The following is a 21,762-nucleotide window of genomic DNA, read 5'->3' on the forward strand; positions in this document are numbered from 1 at the left end:
AACACCTGCATTTTGGAGCTGCCTTTAACAAGAAAGTAAAAAAGAGACCATGTTTGTATGCGGCTTTATTAACTCAAATATATGTTTTAGAACACCTACTCATTCAAGGGTCTTTCTTTATTTGTACTATTTTCTAAATTGTAGAATAATAGTGAAGACATCAAAACTATGAAATAACACACATGGAATCATGTAGTAACCTTCACTTTTGACTTTTTTGGTTATCTTACAAACTAATGTAATAGTATTTATTCAACCTTTAAACAAATAAAACATCCATGGACATATTTTGGGGTTACTGGAACTATAATGTTCTTATGTAGTCAGAGAAAGTGTGCATGTTCAGGACAGCAGGTTTCAGGTCTGTGAGATCTTCACAATTGTTGTAATAATCTGTCAGAACCTTATTGAACAGCGTTTACCACTTGCACCATGTACTGTTAATGCAAACTCAACTGAAGCACAGTGATAACACGTTGTTGTTGGATAAATAAACAAAATATCTAACATTGTTTTCCCATTTGAACTTTGTTGTGCTTTTATATGGTTGAAAGCGCAGTGATAATAGATTTAGGCAGTGGCCACGTGTCATTCAGGGCAGGTGGGACAGAGCCTGTTTAGCTAAAAATAAAATGTTATTTTGCCATTAATACGTGTCACATATCAGTTTGCAAACAATGTAAAAAAAAAAAATATATACACACACTACTGGTCAAACGTTTTATAACACCTACTCATTTAAGGGTTTTTCTTTATTTTTACTATTTTCTACATTGTAGAATAACAGTGAAGACATCAAAACTATGAAATAACACATATGGAATCATGTAGTAACCAAAAAAAGTGTTAAACAAATCAAAATATATTTTATATTTGAGATTCTTCAAATAGCCACCCTTTGCCTTGATGACAGCTTTGCACACTCTTGGCATTCTCTCAACCAGCTTCATGAGGTAGTCACCTGGAATGCATTTCAATTAACAGATGAGCCTTTTTAAAAGTGAATTTGTGGAATTTCTTTCCTTCTTAATGCGTTTGAGCCAATCAGTTGTTTTGTGACAAGATATTGATCCCTCACTCAATATACCTATACAGAAGATAGCCCTATTTGGTAAAAGACCTTATTAAGACGTGAAGGTCAGTCAATACTGAAAATGTGAAGAACATTGAAAGTTTCTTCAAGTACAGTCGCAAAAACCATCAAGCGCTTTGATGAAACTGGCTCTCATGAGGACCGCCACAGGAAAGGAAGACCCAGAGTTACCTCTGCTGCAGAGGATAAGTTCATTAGAGTTACCAGCCTCAGAAATTGCAGCCCAAATAAATGCTTCACAGAGTTCAAGTAACAGGTACATCTCAACATCAACTGTTCAGAGGAGACTGTGTGAATCAGGCCTTCATGGTTGAATTGCTGCAAAGAAACCACTGCTAAAGGACACCAATAAGAAGAAGAGACTTGCTTGGGTCAAGAAACATGACCAATGTTCATTAGACCGGTGGAAATTTGTACTTTGGTCTGGAGTCCAAATTGGAGATTTTTGGTTCCAACCGCTGTGTCTTTGTGACACACGGTGTGGGTGAACAGATGATCTCGGCATGGGTATTTCCCACCATAAAGCATGGAGGAGGAGGTGTGATGGTGTGGGGGTGCTTTGGTGCTGCTTCCCTCTGCAGTTTTCTGTGGGAATGAGTTAGTAGACACAACATGTATCAGATAGAGATGATGTGATGATCAGTTCTCTGTGGGAATGAGTTAGTAGACACAACATGTATCAGATAGAGATGATGTGATGATCAGTTCTCTGTGGGAATGAGTTAGTAGACACAACATGTATCAGATAGAGATTGTGTGATGATCAGTTTTCATCACTAGTTTGGGATAAAAAAAATGTACTACTAAATGACTATTTATTTAATGATAAACAGGATTTGAAACTTCATGTATTTATTAAATTGTCTTTTCAAAACTAGATTTGTTATGTTAGTCATTGATATTGAATGTGTTTGGGAAAACCATATTCAAACCAACTAAATTGATCTGCCAATGAAAAATAAAGTTTGTATATGAATTTATGCTGGTCAAACTCTTCTCTTTTGTATAAGAAATTATAAAAAACGATGTGACATATTTCGTTTTTCAAGTGAGTATTTAGTTTTTTTTCTGAGGCTAAGGAGGACAGGAAGTTGAAATGAGCATGTCACCACACCTCTACACATTGGGAGAAGCCAATTTGCTAGTCACCAATATTCTCTAAATCAAATCAGCGATGACTGTTTAACAGTCTTATGGCCTGGAGATAGAAGCCGTTTCATTCTCTCTGTCCCAGCTTTGACACACCTTACTGTCTCCACCTGATAGATGGTAGCAGGGTGAACAGGCCGTGTCTCTGGATTCTTGATGATCTTCTTGGCCTTCCACAGAGATCATCTACAATGCATATGTAATGGGTTGAAAACTTAGACACTAAAACAGACACGGCTTTAGTTTTTTAAACCAAGGCTTATTTGTGTAGCTAATCAATCTCAGTTTTATATTCTACATGGTTTAGTAGTAGTTAGCCCATCAATCCAATATTGTCGCTGTTGCGCTGTGGTAGTGGGGGACAGGAAGTTCCGGGTTGGCGCCCACCATTCTACAGAATAAAGAAAACGCCAGAACTGTGCTGACCGTTTCTCTTTATTACTACAGGTATGTAATAGCACGGTTAAACGGACTAATATCGAAAGAACGTCATAACATGTTAAAAAAAACTAATCCGTCAAGGTATTATCACGTTTGGGAAAGGTTATGTCTTATTTTTCTGTCAAGCCGAGTGAGTGAAGAACGTGAAAAGAAACATTTTACAAGCACACAGAGCGGGGTTACACACACGTTTTCATTTGTGAGGCTTTCCAGGTTCGTATATAAGTCAGTGGATTTCACCCGGGGATGTTCAGAACAGAAACGTTTTGGAAAGTTGCAGATATAAATCCCATGAATAGAACTGACATGATTCCTTTATATCTGATCGAGGCCAACGTCTCCGTCCTCCTGCTGGATGCATCCCTTGTCCCTACCTATGTGAAGCTAGCCACAATAACGATTAGCCACAATAGTAGAATTTGTGGTTCGCTCTCATTGAAAATTATACAAACTGATTCAAATTAATGGAATGTCGTCATATTTGGACCAGATAACACTAAACATGGTTGGAATGTTACTTAATTTAAAATGAATTACAATTATTGATTAAATTGAAAATAAACAGAAAAAAACGTTTGAAATTCCACTGTGGATGTTATCGACCACATAATTGCATTGGGGACATTTTTATATGAATTTATGAAACGGGTTGGATTGTGAACCAATGAAACGGTTAACACCCACAGAATACAATTACCAAGAGTTAACACAAATTAATATCTTAGCTCTTATTGCAGGACTTTGACTAAAAAAATCACCTTCCCAGTCAGTCTATTGCAGGGTTACTCCAGTACTATTTGAGAAGGTCCAGTCACACACATTTCCTAGGTGGCAAAGGTCCAGATGGATATTGTCATTTGTTGGCGTAGTAACAAACAACTTGCAACCCCAAAATCTTCACAACCCTCTTGTTGGCAGGTTTAAATGTAATATCACACAATTCTATACATTTTGTGATGGGAGCGATATTTTTTTGCAGATTTCTGGCAATTGTACACATTTCTATGTATTATGTGTGTTTATATGATACCAGGGGTCAAAGCCCAACCAAAAAAGTATTATTATATATATTTTTTGGACCCGTGGTCCGTATTGACCCGCTCTGGGTCCAGACCGCGGGCCGCCAGTTGAGCATGGAGGGTCTTTTGTTTGTGTTGGACATTCATATTGCACTCTACAGCCTTACCTATGGATTGTTCAGCCTACTCAGTGACAGCCACAGAACACAACTATGTAGAGTTTACACAAATATTAGCATTTCTGCTCTATTGCAGGACTCTGAAACCACTGTTGTCCGGGAGTTTAACCCTGTCAGCTAAATTGTCATGATAATCAGTGGTTTAAAGTTTCTCTGTACATTTTTGACGAGATGATCATAGCAAAAAAGTAATACTTCTGCATTGATTCTCATTGCCAATAGGCTCAGGATAACTCCTGATAAAGTTGGGTAGCTGATGGGCCTTTTCAGCGCTTAAATAGACTAAATGATTAGTCACAGGAACCAGGACTAATAAAGCCAATGCAACTGGCTGTTTTACAAACGCTAGGCCTACCACATGGATGGACATTCATAAAATAAAGTTATAGGCCGACACTGTAAGATACACCCCAGTAAGCACGGACTGACGTCGACATCTTTTGAATGTATTTTTTGGACTTGGCCCAAACATTAGACTGGACCAAATCTGAACCAATCACTCAGACCTCATTAGGCAGGTTTCCACTGACCCAGGTGCATTCGACCAAAGCAACATGGCTAAAAATCTTTGACATGTGTATTGGAGACCGCAGGAGAAATGTTCAAAAGCTCAAACATTTTTTAGCAAATGTTTGAGCTTTTGTGGGATCATTTTGACGGTACGGGGTGCGTCATTACGTCCAGCTGTTTTTATCAACACAAGATAGTTAAATGAAAACACTAGCGGGCAATTGGCTGATCTATTTTCTATTCCAACTTTTTCTAAATGTCAACAAAACAATCACTGGGTAACTTCTTGGAAACATAGCTACTGTTTCACAAGATTGGAAAGCACTACAGCAGAGTACAGGAAAGAAAAGTTTAGTTTAGTACAGCAGAGTACAACAGTACAGAGTATAGTACAGAATTACGTACTGTATTGTACTCTATTCTAATGTAGTCCGTTAGGGTTGGGCGATATGGACTAAAAATCATACAGCTGTATCTTGAGTTTTTCAAACTTATGGGTGATTCACGATATCTACATTTTGTTTTTCTCTAAATAAGTGTTGTATAATTAAAGGTTGAATACACTGCCTTTCTAACAGTCAGCAATAATGGAATGAATTCAGGGCTTGTGAAGTTATACCGACTCTAAATATAAGCCTTCCACATCCATAACACCCACTGATAATTTGTTATTTGATCAAAATAGTTGAACCTGCTTTTTTGTTGTTTTTGCAATCACTGATCTGGCTGTCAAGTCTATGAAAATGACCTTTTTTGTTACAAATGTAACTAGAACCATGCATAATGCACATTCACTAATAATGACTTACTTCTTGTAGCAGGCATTAGCCTATAGAAAATGAACACAGGTCTCAACAATCTCTCAAGCCCACGTGCTAGTGACTAGCCAGCTAATCTTTATATTTCAAGTTTAGCCAAATTGGATCTATTTGTTAGATTACAAGGTTGAACAGTTGAATTGTTATGAACACACCATTCTGTCTCCAACTGTTTGAAAAGCTTGTTAGCCTGTCCACTTTTAAGATGTTGAAATCAAGTGGCCTACCTTAATTCTCAGAATGAGAACGAGTTGCTAATTCCTTACAGTGCATTCGGAAAGTATTCAGGCCCCTTCCCTTTTTCCATATTTTGTTACGTTAGCCTTATTCAAAATTTTCCTCATCAATCTACACACAGTACCCCATAATGACAAAGCAAAAACAGTTTTTTTTTTTTTAAATTGCAAATTTGTAAAATAATAAAAAACATTGTACTCTATTTGCTATGAGACTCAGAATTGAGCTCAGGTGAATCCTGTTTCCATTGATCATCCTTGAGATGTTTCTTCAACTTGATTGTTGTCCACCTGTGGTAAATTCAATTGATTGGACATGATTTGGAAAGGCACACACCTGTCTATATAAGGTCCCACATTTAACAGTGCATGTCAGAGCAAAAACCAAGCCATGAGGTCGAAGGAATTGTCCGTAGAGCTCTGAGACAGGATTGACTCTTCCTAGAGCTGGCTCTTCCTAAACCTTTTAAGGACCTCAGACAGGGGTGAAAGTTCACCTTCCAACAGGACAACGACCTTAAGCACGCAGCCAAGACGATGCAGGAGTGGCTTTGGGACGAGTCTCTGAATGTCCTTGAGTGGCTCAGCCAGAGCCCGGAATAGAACCAGATCGAACATCTCTGGAGAGACCTGAAAATGGCTGTGCGGTGATGCTCACCTTCCAACCTGATAGATCTTGAGAGGCTCTGCAGAGAAGAATGTGAGAAACTCCCCAAATACAAGTGTGCCAAACTTGTAGTGTCATACACTAGAAGACTCAAGGCTGTAATCACTGCCAAAGGTGCTTCAACTAAGTGCTGAGTAAAGGGTCTGAATACTTATGTAAATGTGATATTTCATTTGCCAAAAACTCTACAAAGCTGTTTTTACTTTGTCATTATGGGGTCTTTAATCCTTTGTACAATAAGGCTGTAATGTAACAAAATGTGGAATAAATCAAGGGGTCTGAATACTTTCTGAATGCTCTGTGTGTGAATTTAAGTAATCTACTATAGGTTTAGTGCATTTACATTGTGTAGACTAATTTATAGTGTGAACCGCCTAATTTGAAATGAATTGAATGGTTTGTTAATGCTTAGGTACCTGATCTAATATAGTTTGAGAATAAAAGTGCCAGAACTTTCAATACTTTTTGTGTCCGTTCCCCTTTATAACTACAGGCCGACTCAGGTCAAGTCTGAGGCCATTAATATAAACAGTGAGGACAAACCCAGCCTGTCTCTCTCCTTCCACACTGAGTCCAAACCTACAGTCACTGGGTCCTGATTGTGACAGTGGAGCCCAGTTTGCACTGCAGGATCCAGAGATGGCATCAGTGAAGCTGGAAGACTGCAGTCAAACACTGGAGCTGAATGTCAACATTAAAGATGAAAAAGAGCAGGAGAAGATTGGGAAATCTGTTAGTCATGGTAAGAGCATGAGTAACAGACCGCCATACGTTTTGACCCAGTCTATTGATAGGTTGAATTCTGTAATTCTGACGTCACACATCCCTGAACAACTGAGTTATCTGGAGTGATTAGAGAGTAGACTAAAGAAGTGAAGTAGACAAACTGTCAGTGTTTTAAAGATCTATGAAATGAGTCTGTTTAGTTACTAACCCTTGTGATAGTGAGTGGAGGATGATCTGAAGTGAGTCTGTGTAGTTACTAACCCTTGTGATAGTGAGTGGAGGATGATATGAAGTGAGTCTGTGTAGTTACTAACCCTTGTGATAGTGAGAGGAGGATGATATGACTCATACTTTTCAGCCCTTTTTGGCTTAGGTTGTTGAATAGCTTTTAAGACTGACCCAATTTAGTCGATTGGTCGATAGGCTGTTGGTCGACCAATATGTTTTTAGTCGAGCAGTGGCGCATATATATATAAAAAGAAATAATGTATGGCACACAAGACACCTGTCTGATTCACGCCTGTCTGAGTGGACTCGTCCATTGCCTGTCTGAGTGGACTCGTCCATTGCCTGTCTGGGTGGACTCGTCCATTGCCTGTCTGAGTGGACTCGTCCATTGCCTGTCTGAGTGGACTCGTCCATTGCCTGTCTGAGTGGACTCGTCCATTGCCTGTCTGAGTGGACTCGTCCATTGCCTGTCTGAGTGGACTAATCCATTGTGGAGGCTGTGGGGATGGCAAACCAGTATCACCAGTAGTACTTTTACTGTTAATTCACATAATTTCTAATCAGCAATGTTTGTTTAATTATGGGAATGCATTCAATATCGTAGTAGTAATAATAATAATAATAATGTCTTACCATTGTCATTGTACAAAAACATTTTGTTTTATTTCATTGCATTTACGAGTTTACAATTTATTCATTGACAGGAGCGCTCCAAACAATAGACAATCTAGTAAGGACACGCACCAATGCTACCTGGCCTGATTACACATAGAAGTAGGCCTATAGGCTAGCTGGCCTGATTACACATAGAAGTAGGCCTATAGGCTAGCTGGCCTGATTACACATAGAAGTAGGCCTATAGGCTAGCTGGCCTAATTACACATAGAAGTAGGCCTATAGGCTAGCTGGCCTGATTACACATAGAAGTAGGCCTATAGGCTACCTTGCCCTGATTACACATAGAAGTAGGTCTATAGGCTAGCTGGCCTGATTACACATAGAAGTAGGCCTATAGACTACCTGGCCCTGATTACACATAGAATTAGGCATATAGTCTACCTGGCCTGATTACACATATACTTAGGCATATAGTCTACCTGGCCTGATTACACATAGAGGTAGGCCTATAGTCTACCTGGCCTGATTACACATAGAAGTAGGTCTATAGGCTAGCTGGCCTGATTACACATAGAAGTAGGCCTATAGGCTACCTGGCCCTGATTACACATAGAATTAGGCATATAGTCTACCTGGCCTGATTACACATATACTTAGGCATATAGTCTACCTGGCCTGATTACACATAGAGGTAGGCATATAGTCTACCTGGCCTGATTACACATAGAAGTAGGCCTATAGTCTGCCTGGCCTGATTACACATAGAAGTAGGCCTATATTCTACCTGGCCTGATTACACATAGAAGTAGGTCTATAGGCTAGCTGGCCTGATTACACATAGAAGTAGGCCTATAGGCTACCTGGCCCTGATTACACATAGAATTAGGCCTATAGTCTACCTGGCCTGATTACACATATACTTAGGCATATAGTCTACCTGGCCTGATTACACATAGATGTAGGCATATAGTCTACCTGGCCTGATTACACATAGAAGTAGGCCTATAGGCTAGCTGGCCTGATTACACATAGAAGTAGGCCTATAGGCTAGCTGGCCTGATTACACATAGAAGTAGGCCTATAGGCTAGCTGGCCTGATTACACATAGAAGTAGGCCTATAGGCTAGCTGGCCTGATTACACATAGAAGTAGGCCTATAGGCTAGCTGGCCTGATTACACATAGAAGTAGGTCTATAGGCTACCTGGCCTGATTACACATAGAAGTAGGCCTATAGGCTAGCTGGCCTGATTACACATAGAAGTAGGTCTATAGGCTACCTGGCCTAATTACACATAGAAGTAGGTCTATAGGCCACCTGGCCTGATTACACATAGAAGTAGGTCTATAGGCTACCTGGCCCGATTACACATAGAAGTAGGCCTATAGGCTAGCTGGCCTGATTACACATAGAAGTAGGTCTATAGGCTACCTGGCTCGATTACACATAGAAGTAGGCCTATAGGCTAGCTGGCCTGATTACACATAGAAGTAGGTCTATAGGCTAGCTGGCCTGATTACATATAGAAGTAGGCCTATAGGCTACCTGTCCCTGATTACACATAGAAGTAGGTCTATAGGCTAGCTGGCCTGATTACACATAGAAGTAGGCCTATAGTCTACCTGGCCTGATTACACATAGAAGTAGGCCTATAGTCTACCTGGTCTGATTACTCATAGAAGTAGGCCTTTAGTCTACCTGGCCTGATTACTCATAGAAGTAGGCCTATAGTCTACCTGGCCTGATTACTCATAGAAGTAGGCCTATAGTCTACCTGGCCTGATTACACAGAAGCAGGCCTATAGGCTACCTTGCCTGATTACACATAGAAGTAGGCCTATAGTCTACCTGGCCTGATTACACATAGAAGTAGGCCTATAGTCTACCTGGCCTGATTACACATAGAAGTAGGCCTATAGGCTACCTGGCCCTGATTACACATAGAAGTAGGCCTATAGTCTACCTGGCCTGATTACACATAGAAGTAGGTCTATAGGCTAGCTGGCCTGATTACACATAGAAGTAGGCCTATAGGCTACCTGGCCCTGATTACACATAGAATTAGGCATATAGTCTACCTGGCCTGATTACACATATACTTAGGCATATAGTCTACCTGGCCTGATTACACATAGAGGTAGGCATATAGTCTACCTGGCCTGATTACACATAGAAGTAGGCCTATAGTCTGCCTGGCCTGATTACACATAGAAGTAGGTCTATAGGCTAGCTGGCCTGATTACACATAGAAGTAGGCCTATAGGCTACCTGGCCCTGATTACACATAGAATTAGGCCTATAGTCTACCTGGCCTGATTACACATATACTTAGGCATATAGTCTACCTGGCCTGATTACACATAGATGTAGGCATATAGTCTACCTGGCCTGATTACACATAGAAGTAGGCCTATAGTCTGCCTGGCCTGATTACACATAGAAGTAGGCCTATAGTCTACCTGGCCTGATTACACAGAAGCAGGCCTGTAGTCTACCTGGCCTGATTACTCATAGAAGTAGACCTATAGTCTACCTGGCCTGATTACTCATATTAGTAGGCATATAGTCTACCTGGCCTGCTTGCAAATGTAGGCCTATAAATGTGCCCATTTGGGGATCTGATACTATTTCTGATTGTCTTAACTCATTGGACAGGAAAAGGCGCAACTCTCACTCATGACTTTGTTTTTGTTTTATTAAGCAAGTTTAAAATATTGACGTTTGAAGGGCATTGAAGACCGAAACGTCAATCTTTTAACCTGTTATGGCTAGGGGGCAGTATTTTCACGGCCGGATAAAAAACGTACCCAATTTAATCTAGCCAGAAACTAGAATATGCATATAATTATTAGCTTTGGATAGAAAACACTCCAACGTTTCTAAAACTGTTTGAATGGTGTCTGTGAGTATAACAGAACTCATTTGGCAGGCCAAAACCTGAGAAGATTCTGTACAGGAAGTACCCTGTCTGACCATTTCTTGGCCTTCTTGATTATCTCTATCCAATACAAGGGATCTCTGCTGTTACGTGACACTTCCTACGGCTCCCATGGGCTCTCAGAAGGCAGCAAAAAGCTGAATCGTGGCTTTGCAGGCTCTGGCTGAAAAACAGTAGCGCGTTTGGATAGTGACCGGTCAGAGTACTATGAGACTGAGGCTCGTGCACGAGTCGACTCCATATTTTTATTCTTTCGTCTTTGAACGAAAACCACCACTCCCGGTCGGAATATTATCGCTTTTTTACGAGAAAAATGGCATAAAAATAGATTTTAAACAGCGGTTGACATGCTTCGAAGTACGGTAATGGAATATTTAGAATTTTTTTGTCACGAAATGCGTTGTGCGCGTGACCCTTCGTCACCCTTGGATAGTGTCTTGAACGCACGAACAAAACGCCGCTATTTGGATATAACTATGGACTATTTTGAACCAAACCAACATTTGTTATTGAAGTAGAAGTCCTGGGAGTGCATTCTGACGAAGAACACCAAAGGTAATCAAACTTTTCTAATAGTAAATCGGAGTTTGGTCAGGGCTAAACTTGGTGGGTGTCAAAATAGCTAGCCGTGATGGCTGGGCTATCTACTCAGAATATTGCAAAATGTGCTTTCACCGAAAAGCTATTTTAAAATCGGACACCTCGATTGCACAAAGGAGTTCTGTATCTATAATTCTTAAAATAATTATGTTTTTTGTGAACGTTTATCGTGAGTAATTTAGTAAATTCACCGGAAGTGTTCGGTGGGAATGCTAGTTCTGAACGTCACATGCTAATGTAAAAAGCTGGTTTTTGATATAAATATGAACTTTATTGAACAAAACATGCATGTATTGTATAACATAATGTCCTAGGCGTGTCATCTGATGAAGATCATCAAAGGTTAGTGCTGCATTTAGCTGTGGTTTTGTTTTTTGTGACATTATATGCTAGCTTGAAAAATGGGTGTCTGATTATTTCTGGCTGGGTACTCTGCTGACATAATCTAATGTTTTGCTTTCGCTGTAAAGCCTTTTTGAAATCGGACAGTGTGGTTAGATAAAGGAGAGTCTTGTCTTTAAAATGCTGTAAAATAGTCATGTTTGAAAAATTGAAGTTTTTGTATTTTTGAGGAATTTGTAATTCGCGCCACGCCTATCATTGGATATTGGAGCAGGTGTTCCGCTAGCGGAACGTCTAGATGTAAGAGGTTTAAACTTGCTTAATAAAACTAAGATTTTTTAAATGGTGAGCGAGTGTTGCGCCTTTTCCTGTTCAATGATGTTTACACATTTTTAGGTTGCACCTCTACTCACGTTGGTTGAGCATCTTCAACTTCTTTCCAAATTTGATTGTCTTAACTCACCATCACTGTGGAGTTTCTCAAAGTAATTTTTCTTCGCCTCAAACAGCAAGTTAACAAAGTCTGTTTTTACAACCAGTGAGAATGACAATAGTTCCTCAACGTAGCCTATTTGAAAAACCTTTCCATCTCTCTCCCTTTTGATAACCACTCAGCATGAAAGGGGAAAAACTGTAATGCTCTGATCCAGTGGAAACGTCATAAAATAGGACTACCTGATTACTTCTTATCCCAAGCGCAAAATAGCCTACAGCTCTGTCTGTCTGTCTGAAGCTTGCTGGCATGGGTAACTCTAAGGGCCCAGAATATTTTATACAATGTTGCAAGTTTGCTAGCACAGGCCAGACCAAATTATTAGTTGATACAATGTTTCAAGTTTCTTGCAGACAGGCCATGTGCAGCCAATTTGATTCATAGGATATCTATTTTCATCAGGATATGTTCTACATGCAGGCTGCAGTGTTTTTGTTGGCTTTATGTAGGCTGTTTTTACATATTGGCAATAGAAGTGACTTTTAGAATTGAATAATTATAATTTAGATATAATTTTGGTTAACCACATGACATTGATTTGAGATATGAAGACTTTATTATAAATGAAATGAAACTCTTCCATGAAAATGTGCAGATGAAAATCATAACTGGCACGCAGATCAGTAGAAATGGTACGATAACCTGCCACTCCAAATGGAAAAATCTGTTGACCGCTGGTGTAGCCTATTACTGACCGCTGGTGTAGCCTATTACTGACCGCTGGTGTAGCCTATTACTGACCGCTGGTGTAGCCTATTACCGACCGCTGGTGTAGCCTATGATCAGCGACTTCAGGAGGGTAACGGCAGAATCTGAGAAGGCCAGCAGCAGTGGGGAGGAGGGTCGGGAACAGGTTTTTTACTTCTGGTTAGGCTGTATTGATCTCTGGCTCCCTCTTTAGTAATTTGTTTAGATTTTTTTATTGCAGTGCTTAAAGCATCAGACAAGCTCAGCAGCCTACATATAGTTGATTTTATTCAAACAAAGGGTGTGTCTATATTTGGAAAAATACAAGTTTTAGAATGTATACCAATCGATTGGTCGAAAGAACAGACGACTCTGTCGACCAGGATACATTTTTTTTGTCGGGACAACCCTAATAGCTTTATTCCATGTATTGTACAGCCTACTGTTATGAAGTCATATGTATATCTCACCAACTGACTGGTTCTTCTGATGTTGTTCACACAGGAGACCATGTTGAGACATTCTCTACATCCAGAGAGCAACAGCAGGAAGATCACAGAACTAAGAGGTCTCACCACTGCCCACATTGTGAGGAGATTTTCCCATTTCTATCAAAGCTAAAAATACATCTAAAAATACACACAGGAGAGAATCTGTATTCCTGCTCTGACTGTGGGAAGAGTTTAAAAACATCACAGGCTCTGACAGTTCATCAGAGAGTGCACACTGGAGAGAAACCTTACTCCTGCTCTGATTGTGGGGAGCGTTTCTCTCATCAGAGCAACTTAAAAACACACCAACGTATACACACTGGAGAGAAGCCTTACTACTGCTCTGACTGTGGAAAATGTTTCACAACATCAACTGGGCTAAGAGTTCATCAGAGAACACACACAGGAGAGAGGCCTTACTTCTGTTCTGACTGTGGGAGGAGTTTCATAACATCAAGGACTCTGACAGTTCATCAGAAAATGCACACTGGAGAGAAACCTTACTACTGCTCTGATTGTGGGGAAAGTTTCTCTCAACAGAGCAATTTTAAAACACACCAACGTACACACACAGGAGAGAGGCCTTACTTCTGTTCTGACTGTGGGAGGAGTTTCATAACATCAAGGACTCTGACAGTTCATCAGAAAATGCACACTGGAGAGAAACCTTACTACTGCTCTGATTGTGGGGAAAGTTTCTCTCAACAGAGCAATTTTAAAACACACCAACGTACACACACAGGAGATAAGCCTTACTACTGCTCTGACTGTGGGAAGGGTTTCTCTCAACAGATCCACTTAAAATGTCACCAGCGAATACACACAGGAGAGAAGTCTTACTCCTGCTCTGACTGTGGGAAGTGCTTCACAACATCAACTGAGCTAAAAGTTCATCAAAGAGGACACACAGGAGATAAGCCTTACTCCTGCTCTGACTGTGGGAAGAGTTTCTCCCAACAGGGCAGCTTAAAAATACACCAACGTATACATAAAGGAGAGAAGCCTTACTCCTGCTCTGACTGTGGGAAGTGCTTCACAACATCAACTGAGCTAAAAGTTCATCAAAGAAGACACACAGGAGAGAAGCCTTACTTCTGCTCTGACTGTCGGAAGAGTTTCTCCCAATTGGCTACCTTAAAAACACATCAACGTATACATAAAGGCAAGAAGCCTCATCAGTTGTCTCAGGCCAGTTAAGATTAGTCACTCCATCACTTCATTCTTATCTCATAAAGGAAGTGGTAACAGTGAATTTGATAACATTAAGATGAACACTCTATTGTAATCCTATTGTTTCTCACTGACAACTGTGCAGAGGAAAGGGAGCGTTATAGAATGTCATTGGAAATTTAAAAAAATTGGGGTGGTGCTGGAGATGTTGAATATGACGTTGAAACATTTAAACATTTTCTTTTAAGTCAAAAACAAAAGGAGGGTAGTTGATTGGTCGGGGTGGATGGGTCAGCATATAACATGAACGTCTAGCAACCCAAAGGTTTCCTGTTTGAATCTCATCACGGACAACTTTAGCATTTTAGCTAATAAGCAACTTTGCAACTACACTACATGACCAAAAGTAAAAAGAACATCTCATTCCAAAATCATGGGCATACATATGGACTTGGTCCCCCCTCTGCTGCTATAACAGCCTCCACTCTTCTGGGAAGGCTTTCCACTAGATTCGGCTCGAAGTCAGCGTTCCAATTCATCCCAAAGGTGTTCGATGGGGTTGCGGTCAGGGCTCTGTGCAGGGCAGTCAAGTTCTTCCACACCGATCTCGATAAACCATTTTTGTATGGACCTCGCTTTGTGCATAGGAGCATTGTCATGCTGAAACAGGAAAGGGCCTTCCCCAAACTGTTGCCACAAAGTTGGAAGCACAGAATCGTCAAGACTGTCATTGTATGCTGTAGCATTAAGATTTCCCTTCACTGGAACTAAGGGGCCTAGCCCGAACCATGAAAAACAGCCCTAGACCATTATACCTCCACCAAACTTTACATTTGGCACTATGCATTGGGGCAGGTATCGTTCGCCTAGCATCCAACAAACCCAGATTTGTCCATCAGACTTCCAGATGAGGCGTGATTCATCACTCCAGGAAGTCCAATAGCTTTACACCACTCCATCTGACGCTTGGCATTGCACATGGTGATCTTAGGCTTGTTTGCGGCTGCTCGGCCACTTTTTTGTGAAGCTCCCGACGAACAGTTCTTATGTTGACGTTGCTTCCAGAGGCAGTTTGGAACTCGGTAGTGAGTGTTGCAACTGAGGACAAATTATTTTTACGCGCTTCAGCACTTGGCGGTCCTGTTCTGTAAGCTTGTGTGGCCTACCACTTCACGGCTGAGCTGTTGTTGCTCCTAGATGTTTCCACTTCACAATAACAGCATTTATAGTTGACCGGGGTAGCTCTAGCGGTGCAGAAATTTGACGAACTGACTTGTTGGAAAGGTGGCATCCTATGACAATGCCACTTTGAAAGTTGCTGAGCTCTTCAGGCCATTCTACTGCCAACATTTGTCTATGGAGATTGCATGGCTGTGTGCTCGATTTTATACACCGGTCAGTAATGGGTGTGGCTGAAATGTTCGAATCCACTAATTTTAAGGGGTGTCCACATACTTTTGTGTGTGTATACAGATATATAGAGAGATATAAATAGATATCTCAGCAAAAAAAGAAACGTCCTCTCACTGTCAACTGCGTTTATTTTCAGCAAACTTAACATGTGTAAATATTTGTATGAACATAAGATTCAACAACTGAGACATAAACTGAACAAGTTCCACAGACATGTGACTAACAGAAACTGAATAATGTGTCCCTGAACAAAAGGGGGGGTCAAAATCAAAAGTAACAGTCAGTATCTGGTGTGGCCACCAGCTGCATTAAGTACTGCAGTGCATCTCCTCCTCATGGACTCCACCAGATTTACCAGTTCTTGCTGTGAGATGTTACCCTACTCTTCCACCAAGGCACCTGCAAGTTCCCGGACATTTCTGGGGGGAATGGCCCTAGCCCTCACCCTCCGATCCAACAGGTCCCAGACGTGCTCAATGGGATTGAGATCCGGGCTCTTCACTGGCCATTCCTGTCTTGCAGGAAATCACACACAGAACGAGCAGTATGGCTGGTGGCATTGTCAGGATGAGCCTGCAGGAAGGGTACCACATGAGGGAGGAGGATGTCTTAGCTGTAACGCACAGCGTTGAGATTGCCTGCAATGACAACAAGCTCAGTCCGATGATGCTGTGACACACCGCCCCAGACCAATGACAGACACTCAACCAAATCGATCCCGCTCCAGAGTACAGGCCTCGGTGTAACGCTCATTCCTTCGACGATAAACGCAAATCCGACCATCACCCCTGGTGAGACAAAACCGTGACTCGTCAGTGAAGAGCACTTTTTGCCAGTCCTGTCTGCGACGGTTGGTTTTGCCCATAGGCGATGTTGTTGCCGGTGATGTCTGGTGAGGACCTGCCTTACAACAGGCCTACAAGCCCTCAGTCCAGCCTCTCTCAGCCTATTGCGGACAGTCTGAGCACTGATGGAGGGATTGTGCATTCCTGGTGTAACTCAGGCAGTTGTTGTTGCCATCCTGTCCCGCAGGTGTGATGTTCGGATGTACCGATCCTGTGAAGGTGTTGTTACACGTGGTCTGCCACTGCCAGGACAATCAGCTGTCCGTCCTGTCTCCCTGTAGCGCTGTCTTAGGCGTCTCACAGTACGGACATTGCAATTTATTGCCCTGGTCACATCTGCAGTCCTCATGCCTCCTTGCAGCATGCCTAAGGCACGTTCACGCAAATGAGCAGGGACCCTGGGCATCTTTCTTTTGGTGTTTTTCAGAGTCAGTAGAAAGGCCTCTTTAGTCTCCTAAGTTTTCATAACTGTGACCTTAATTTCCTACCGTCTGTAAGCTGTTAGTGTCTTATCGACCGTTCCACAGGCACAGTGTTTAAACCCTTTACAATGAAGATCTGTGAAGTTATTTGGATTTTTACAAATTATCTTTGAAAGACAGGGTCCTGAAAAAGGGCCGTTTCTTTTTTTGCTAAGTTTATATGGTGTACTTAGCATGTAACTATTTAGCATGCTAATTAATGTTAACAACATCAAATTGGAATAAGTAAAATATCATACGTATTTCATATTCGTAACATATTGTATGAATTGTAATTCGTAATATACTTATACGTCCTACAAATCGTATTATATTGTACGACTCATATTACATTCGTAGGCCAATGTAATTTAACATAATATACTGGTATCATACTAAAGTGAGCGGTATGGATTTTTGTAAGATATAATACGTTTTGATCTGACACCAAGTTGTCCCTCAGGGCTTTGACCGTTGTTGCATCTGTGGGTCGCTCTGGATGGGAGTCTGTCAGATGACTAATGTGATGTAGATGTGGAGTGGCTTCACTGCAAATAGATTGTATGTTTTAAATATTCAACAATGATAATAAATAAAATAAAAAGTTATTCCCCTGCAGGTAGAGATGGTGTGATGATCAGTTATCTGTGGGAATGAGTTAGTAGACACAACATGTATCATATAGAGATGGTGTGATGATCAGTTATCTGTGGGAATGAGTTAGTAGACACAACATGTATCATATAGAGATGGTGTGATGATCAGTTTTCTGTGGGAATGAGTTAGTAGACACAACATGTATCAGATAGAGATGGTGTGATGATCAGTTTTCTGTGGGAATGAGTTAGTAGACACAACATGTATCAGATAGAGATGGTGTGATGATCAGTTTTCTGTGGGAATGAGTTAGTAGATACAACATGTATCAGATAGAGATGGTGTGATGATCAGTTTTCTGTGGGAATGAGTTAGTAGATACAACATGTATCAGATAGAGATGATGTGATGATCAGTTTTCTGTGGGAATGAGTTAGTAGACACAACATGTATCAGATAGAGATGGTGTGATGATCAGTTTTCTGTGGGAATGAGTTAGTAGATACAACATGTATCAGATAGAGATGATGTGATGATCAGTTTTCTGTGGGAATGAGTTAGTAGATACAACATGTATCAGATAGAGATGGTGTGATGATCAGTTTTCAACATTAGTTTAGGTGGATTCTTTTTTTACTACATAATGACTTTTGTTTAATGATACACAGGCTATGAAATGACTACGTGTTTATTACATTGTCTTATAAAACTAGATTGATTACTTTAGTCATGGATACATTTATTTGGATAACTGCAATGAATGTAATTGATCTGCCTATGAAAAATAAACATTCTACATGAATTTGTTCTGGTTTAACCTTTTGTATTTTCTGTATAGTTAACCCAAAAAACAATGTTTTTGTTTAATTCATGACATTCAAAATATCTATTGAGTCAAAACATGTCACTACACCTTTACACACCACCATTGGGACAATCCAATTTGCTACAATGCATACAAATGAATGTTTCGTAGTGTAAAGGACTTGAATATGTTTCTTATTAAATTACAGTTAAATAAAACTAAAACAAATTGTCATTTTTAAAGTGTTTTATATGGTGCCAAAGTCCAGGGACAGCATTACCACCACAATACAATAATGACCCAGTTACTATTGGGGAATGGATCCAGAAAGGAAGCTTGTGTTACCTTTCTCACACCACTACAGTATTCATTTCAACAGACCTTTTCCACGCCCCTTTGTTAGAGCTCAATATATTCCCAAGACTATATTGAGGGTCAGACTGTTGAAATGCCCAATTGATTATGTAAATCTACCACAACCTTTCCTATTGTGTTAGTCAGCACCACAGCATTTTAGGAAGCCATTGTTCAAAATGTGTTCATATATACGTTACAATGGGAGGGGGTGTGGCATCCACAGGGGAGGAGGTTGATCTCAGACTTCTATTTAGGACTGGGATACTGTTCAGAGTTGACAAATTCCACACTCCAAACCTACAGTCACTGCGTCCTGATTGTGACAGTGGAGCCAAGTTTGCACTGCAGGATCCAGAGATGGCATCAGTGAAGCTGGAAGACTGCAGTCAAACACTGGAGCTGAATGTCAACATTAAAGATGAAGAAGAGGAGAAGATTGGGAAATCTGTTAATCATGGTAAGAGCTGGTTCTATCTAACTATAAATTATCTTGATAAATTAAACCTCCATAAATTATCGCCCAGTCTATTGTTAGGTTGAATTCTGTAATTCTGACATCCAATTATCTTCAACGCTTTTGAATTAGGAAAATGTTGAATTGGAAATTGGGTTACTTTGAGAATTGACTACGGTAATTGAAATGGAATTTACCCTGACAGTTGATAACCCTTGCGATAATGAGTGTGGGAAGATATAGCTAACACTTTTCAAAGGGAAGTTGGTTTTGAAGTTTCTGAACCAATATCTGAGAGATTAAGATCAGTAAAACATATATTTACCTGTATTTGGCACCCTTTTTTTGCACTAAAATACTTCAATATATACTTTAGAAAATACGTTTTTTACGCGTACCTGCTACATTCAGACACTTGTGGGCGTCCTAGAGAAAAATGTACTTGTTCGTGAGTCTCAGCTTGAAGGCCGAACTTTTCGGACGATACAGACAGAATTTGGTGTCTCCTGGTCTGACAAACAACACCGCAGCTCTGCCACGGAAGGACGACATCAGCGGATGCGGTGGATTGAGACGCAGCCCATTCAAAAATAAATCTAATGCTTAAAAAGAAGGATTTTGATGGGGATTTCTTTATTATTATGCTCACCAAGTGTTGGTTAGCTAACTGCAGAGGCATAACTGTAGCTAGCTAACGTTAGCAAACGTACTTAACTAAATTTAGCTAGGTAGCAAACGTTAGCTGGCGTTATTATTAGGCCTACCAACTACGCCAGCTAGCTAACAAGTTACCATAGCACATTGTACATAATATACTTTCCATGTAGTATATTGAGTTTGTATTAGCTAGCTAGTTTTCTAACATTGACTAGCTACTGTAGCTAGCTAAATTACCTAACCTACATCTGGCAAATCTCTATGTTCGCTACTCGCTAGCTAGCGGGGCTCACCCCTGTGTGAAGTTAGCCACAATAACGATTATGAATAACAGTGGAATGTCGCCTTCATAATAAAAGTACCACATTGGAAACAACAGGGTGAGGTCAATATTGGGTTAGTTATACAAATATTAAGTGTTAGAATGCACTTTTGTAGCTAGCTGGATAACACAATAACTAGGTATCAAGGCCTAGCTAGGTATAGGCCTAAACTATGGAAAGCATGATGACGATAACTACTATAGGGTAATGTAGTGTCTAAATTGTCATACATTATTCTCTACCACAGATTTCCACAAGGTCTCAGATTCCAGGATGGGAAAATACTTGCTAGAAAGAAACATATGACAACAGAGACAGAGTTGTTGATTTCCATTGCTATTTGTAACATTGAAAAGGGGAGAAAAAGACAATCCCGTTTATCAAAATTAGCTACAGTGAATTCGGAAAGTATTCAGACCCCTTGACTTTTTCCACATTTTGTTACATTACAGCCTTATTCTAAAATTGATAAAATAAAAAATGTATTCTGCAATCTACACACAATACCCCATAATGCCAAAGCGAAAACAGGTTTTTATATATTTTTTTCAAAATATATCTATTAAAAAATAAATACCTTATTGACATAAGTATTCAGACCCTTTGCTGTGAGAATCGAAATTGAGCTCTGGTGCATCCTGTTTCCATTGATCATCCTTGAGATGTTTCTACAACTTGATTGGAGTCCACCTGTGGTAAATTCAATTGATTGGACATGCTTTGGAAAGGCACACACCTGTCTACATAAGGTCCCACAGTTGACAGTGCATGTTGGAGCAAAAACCAAGCCATGAGGTCAAAGGAATTGTTCGTAGAGCTCTGAAACAGGATTGTATCGAGGCACAGATCTAGGGAAGGGTACCAAAAAAATATCTGCAGCATTGAAGGTCCCCAAGAACACAGTGGCCTTCATCATTCTTAAATGGAAGAAGTTTGGAACCACCAAGACGCTTGCGAGAGCTGGCCGCCCGGCCAAACTGAGCAAGCAGGAGAGAAGGGCCTTGGTCAGGGAAGTGACCAAGAACCTGATGGTCACTCTGCCACAGCCAAGACAACGCAGGAGTGGTTTCGGGACATGTTTTGTAATGTCCTTGAGTGGCCCAGCCAGAGCTCTAGAGTTCCTCTGTGGAGATGGGAGAACCTTCCAGAATGACAACCATCTCTGCAGCACTCCACCAATCAGGCTTTTATGGTAGATTGGCAAAAATTAAAAATATATTAGCAAAAATGTCTAAACCTGTTTTTGCTTTGTCATTATGGGGTATTGTGTGTAGATTGATGAGGAATAAAAAAACATTTGAATACATTTTTGAATAAGGATATAACGTAACAATGTGGAAAAAGTCAAGGGGTCTGAATACTTTCCCGAATTCATTTGTCACATAGTACAGCCAGAAGAGGACTGGGCACTGCTCAGATCCTGGTTCCTCTCTAGGTTTCTTCCT

General features: G+C 40.5%; 1 protein-coding gene and 1 long non-coding RNA gene across 2 annotated transcripts in view; one reads left to right on the forward strand and one right to left on the reverse strand.

Moving 5' to 3' along the window:
• The window catches only part of LOC106575905 (uncharacterized), a 68,479-nt gene that overhangs the window by 26,849 nt on the left and 19,868 nt on the right, over nt 1-21,762 (forward strand). Inside the window, exon 1 of the mRNA XM_082964406.1 lies at nt 12,800-14,391. Coding sequence (XP_082820532.1) covers nt 13,170-14,391 — 1,222 coding nt within the window. The 5' untranslated portion in view covers nt 12,800-13,169. Of the gene's footprint in view, nt 14,392-21,762 lie in introns of the transcript that reaches the window.
• Nucleotides 18,755-20,299, reverse strand: LOC106591810 (uncharacterized). Its single transcript, XR_001325492.3, has 2 exons — nt 19,736-20,299; nt 18,755-19,282 (listed from the first exon to the last, which is right to left on the reverse strand). It is a non-coding gene; the product is annotated as an uncharacterized LOC106591810 (long non-coding RNA).

This window comes from Salmo salar, chromosome 17 (genome assembly GCF_965601325.2).
Source record: "Salmo salar chromosome 17, fSalSal1, whole genome shotgun sequence".
NCBI lineage: Eukaryota > Metazoa > Chordata > Actinopteri > Salmoniformes > Salmonidae > Salmo > Salmo salar.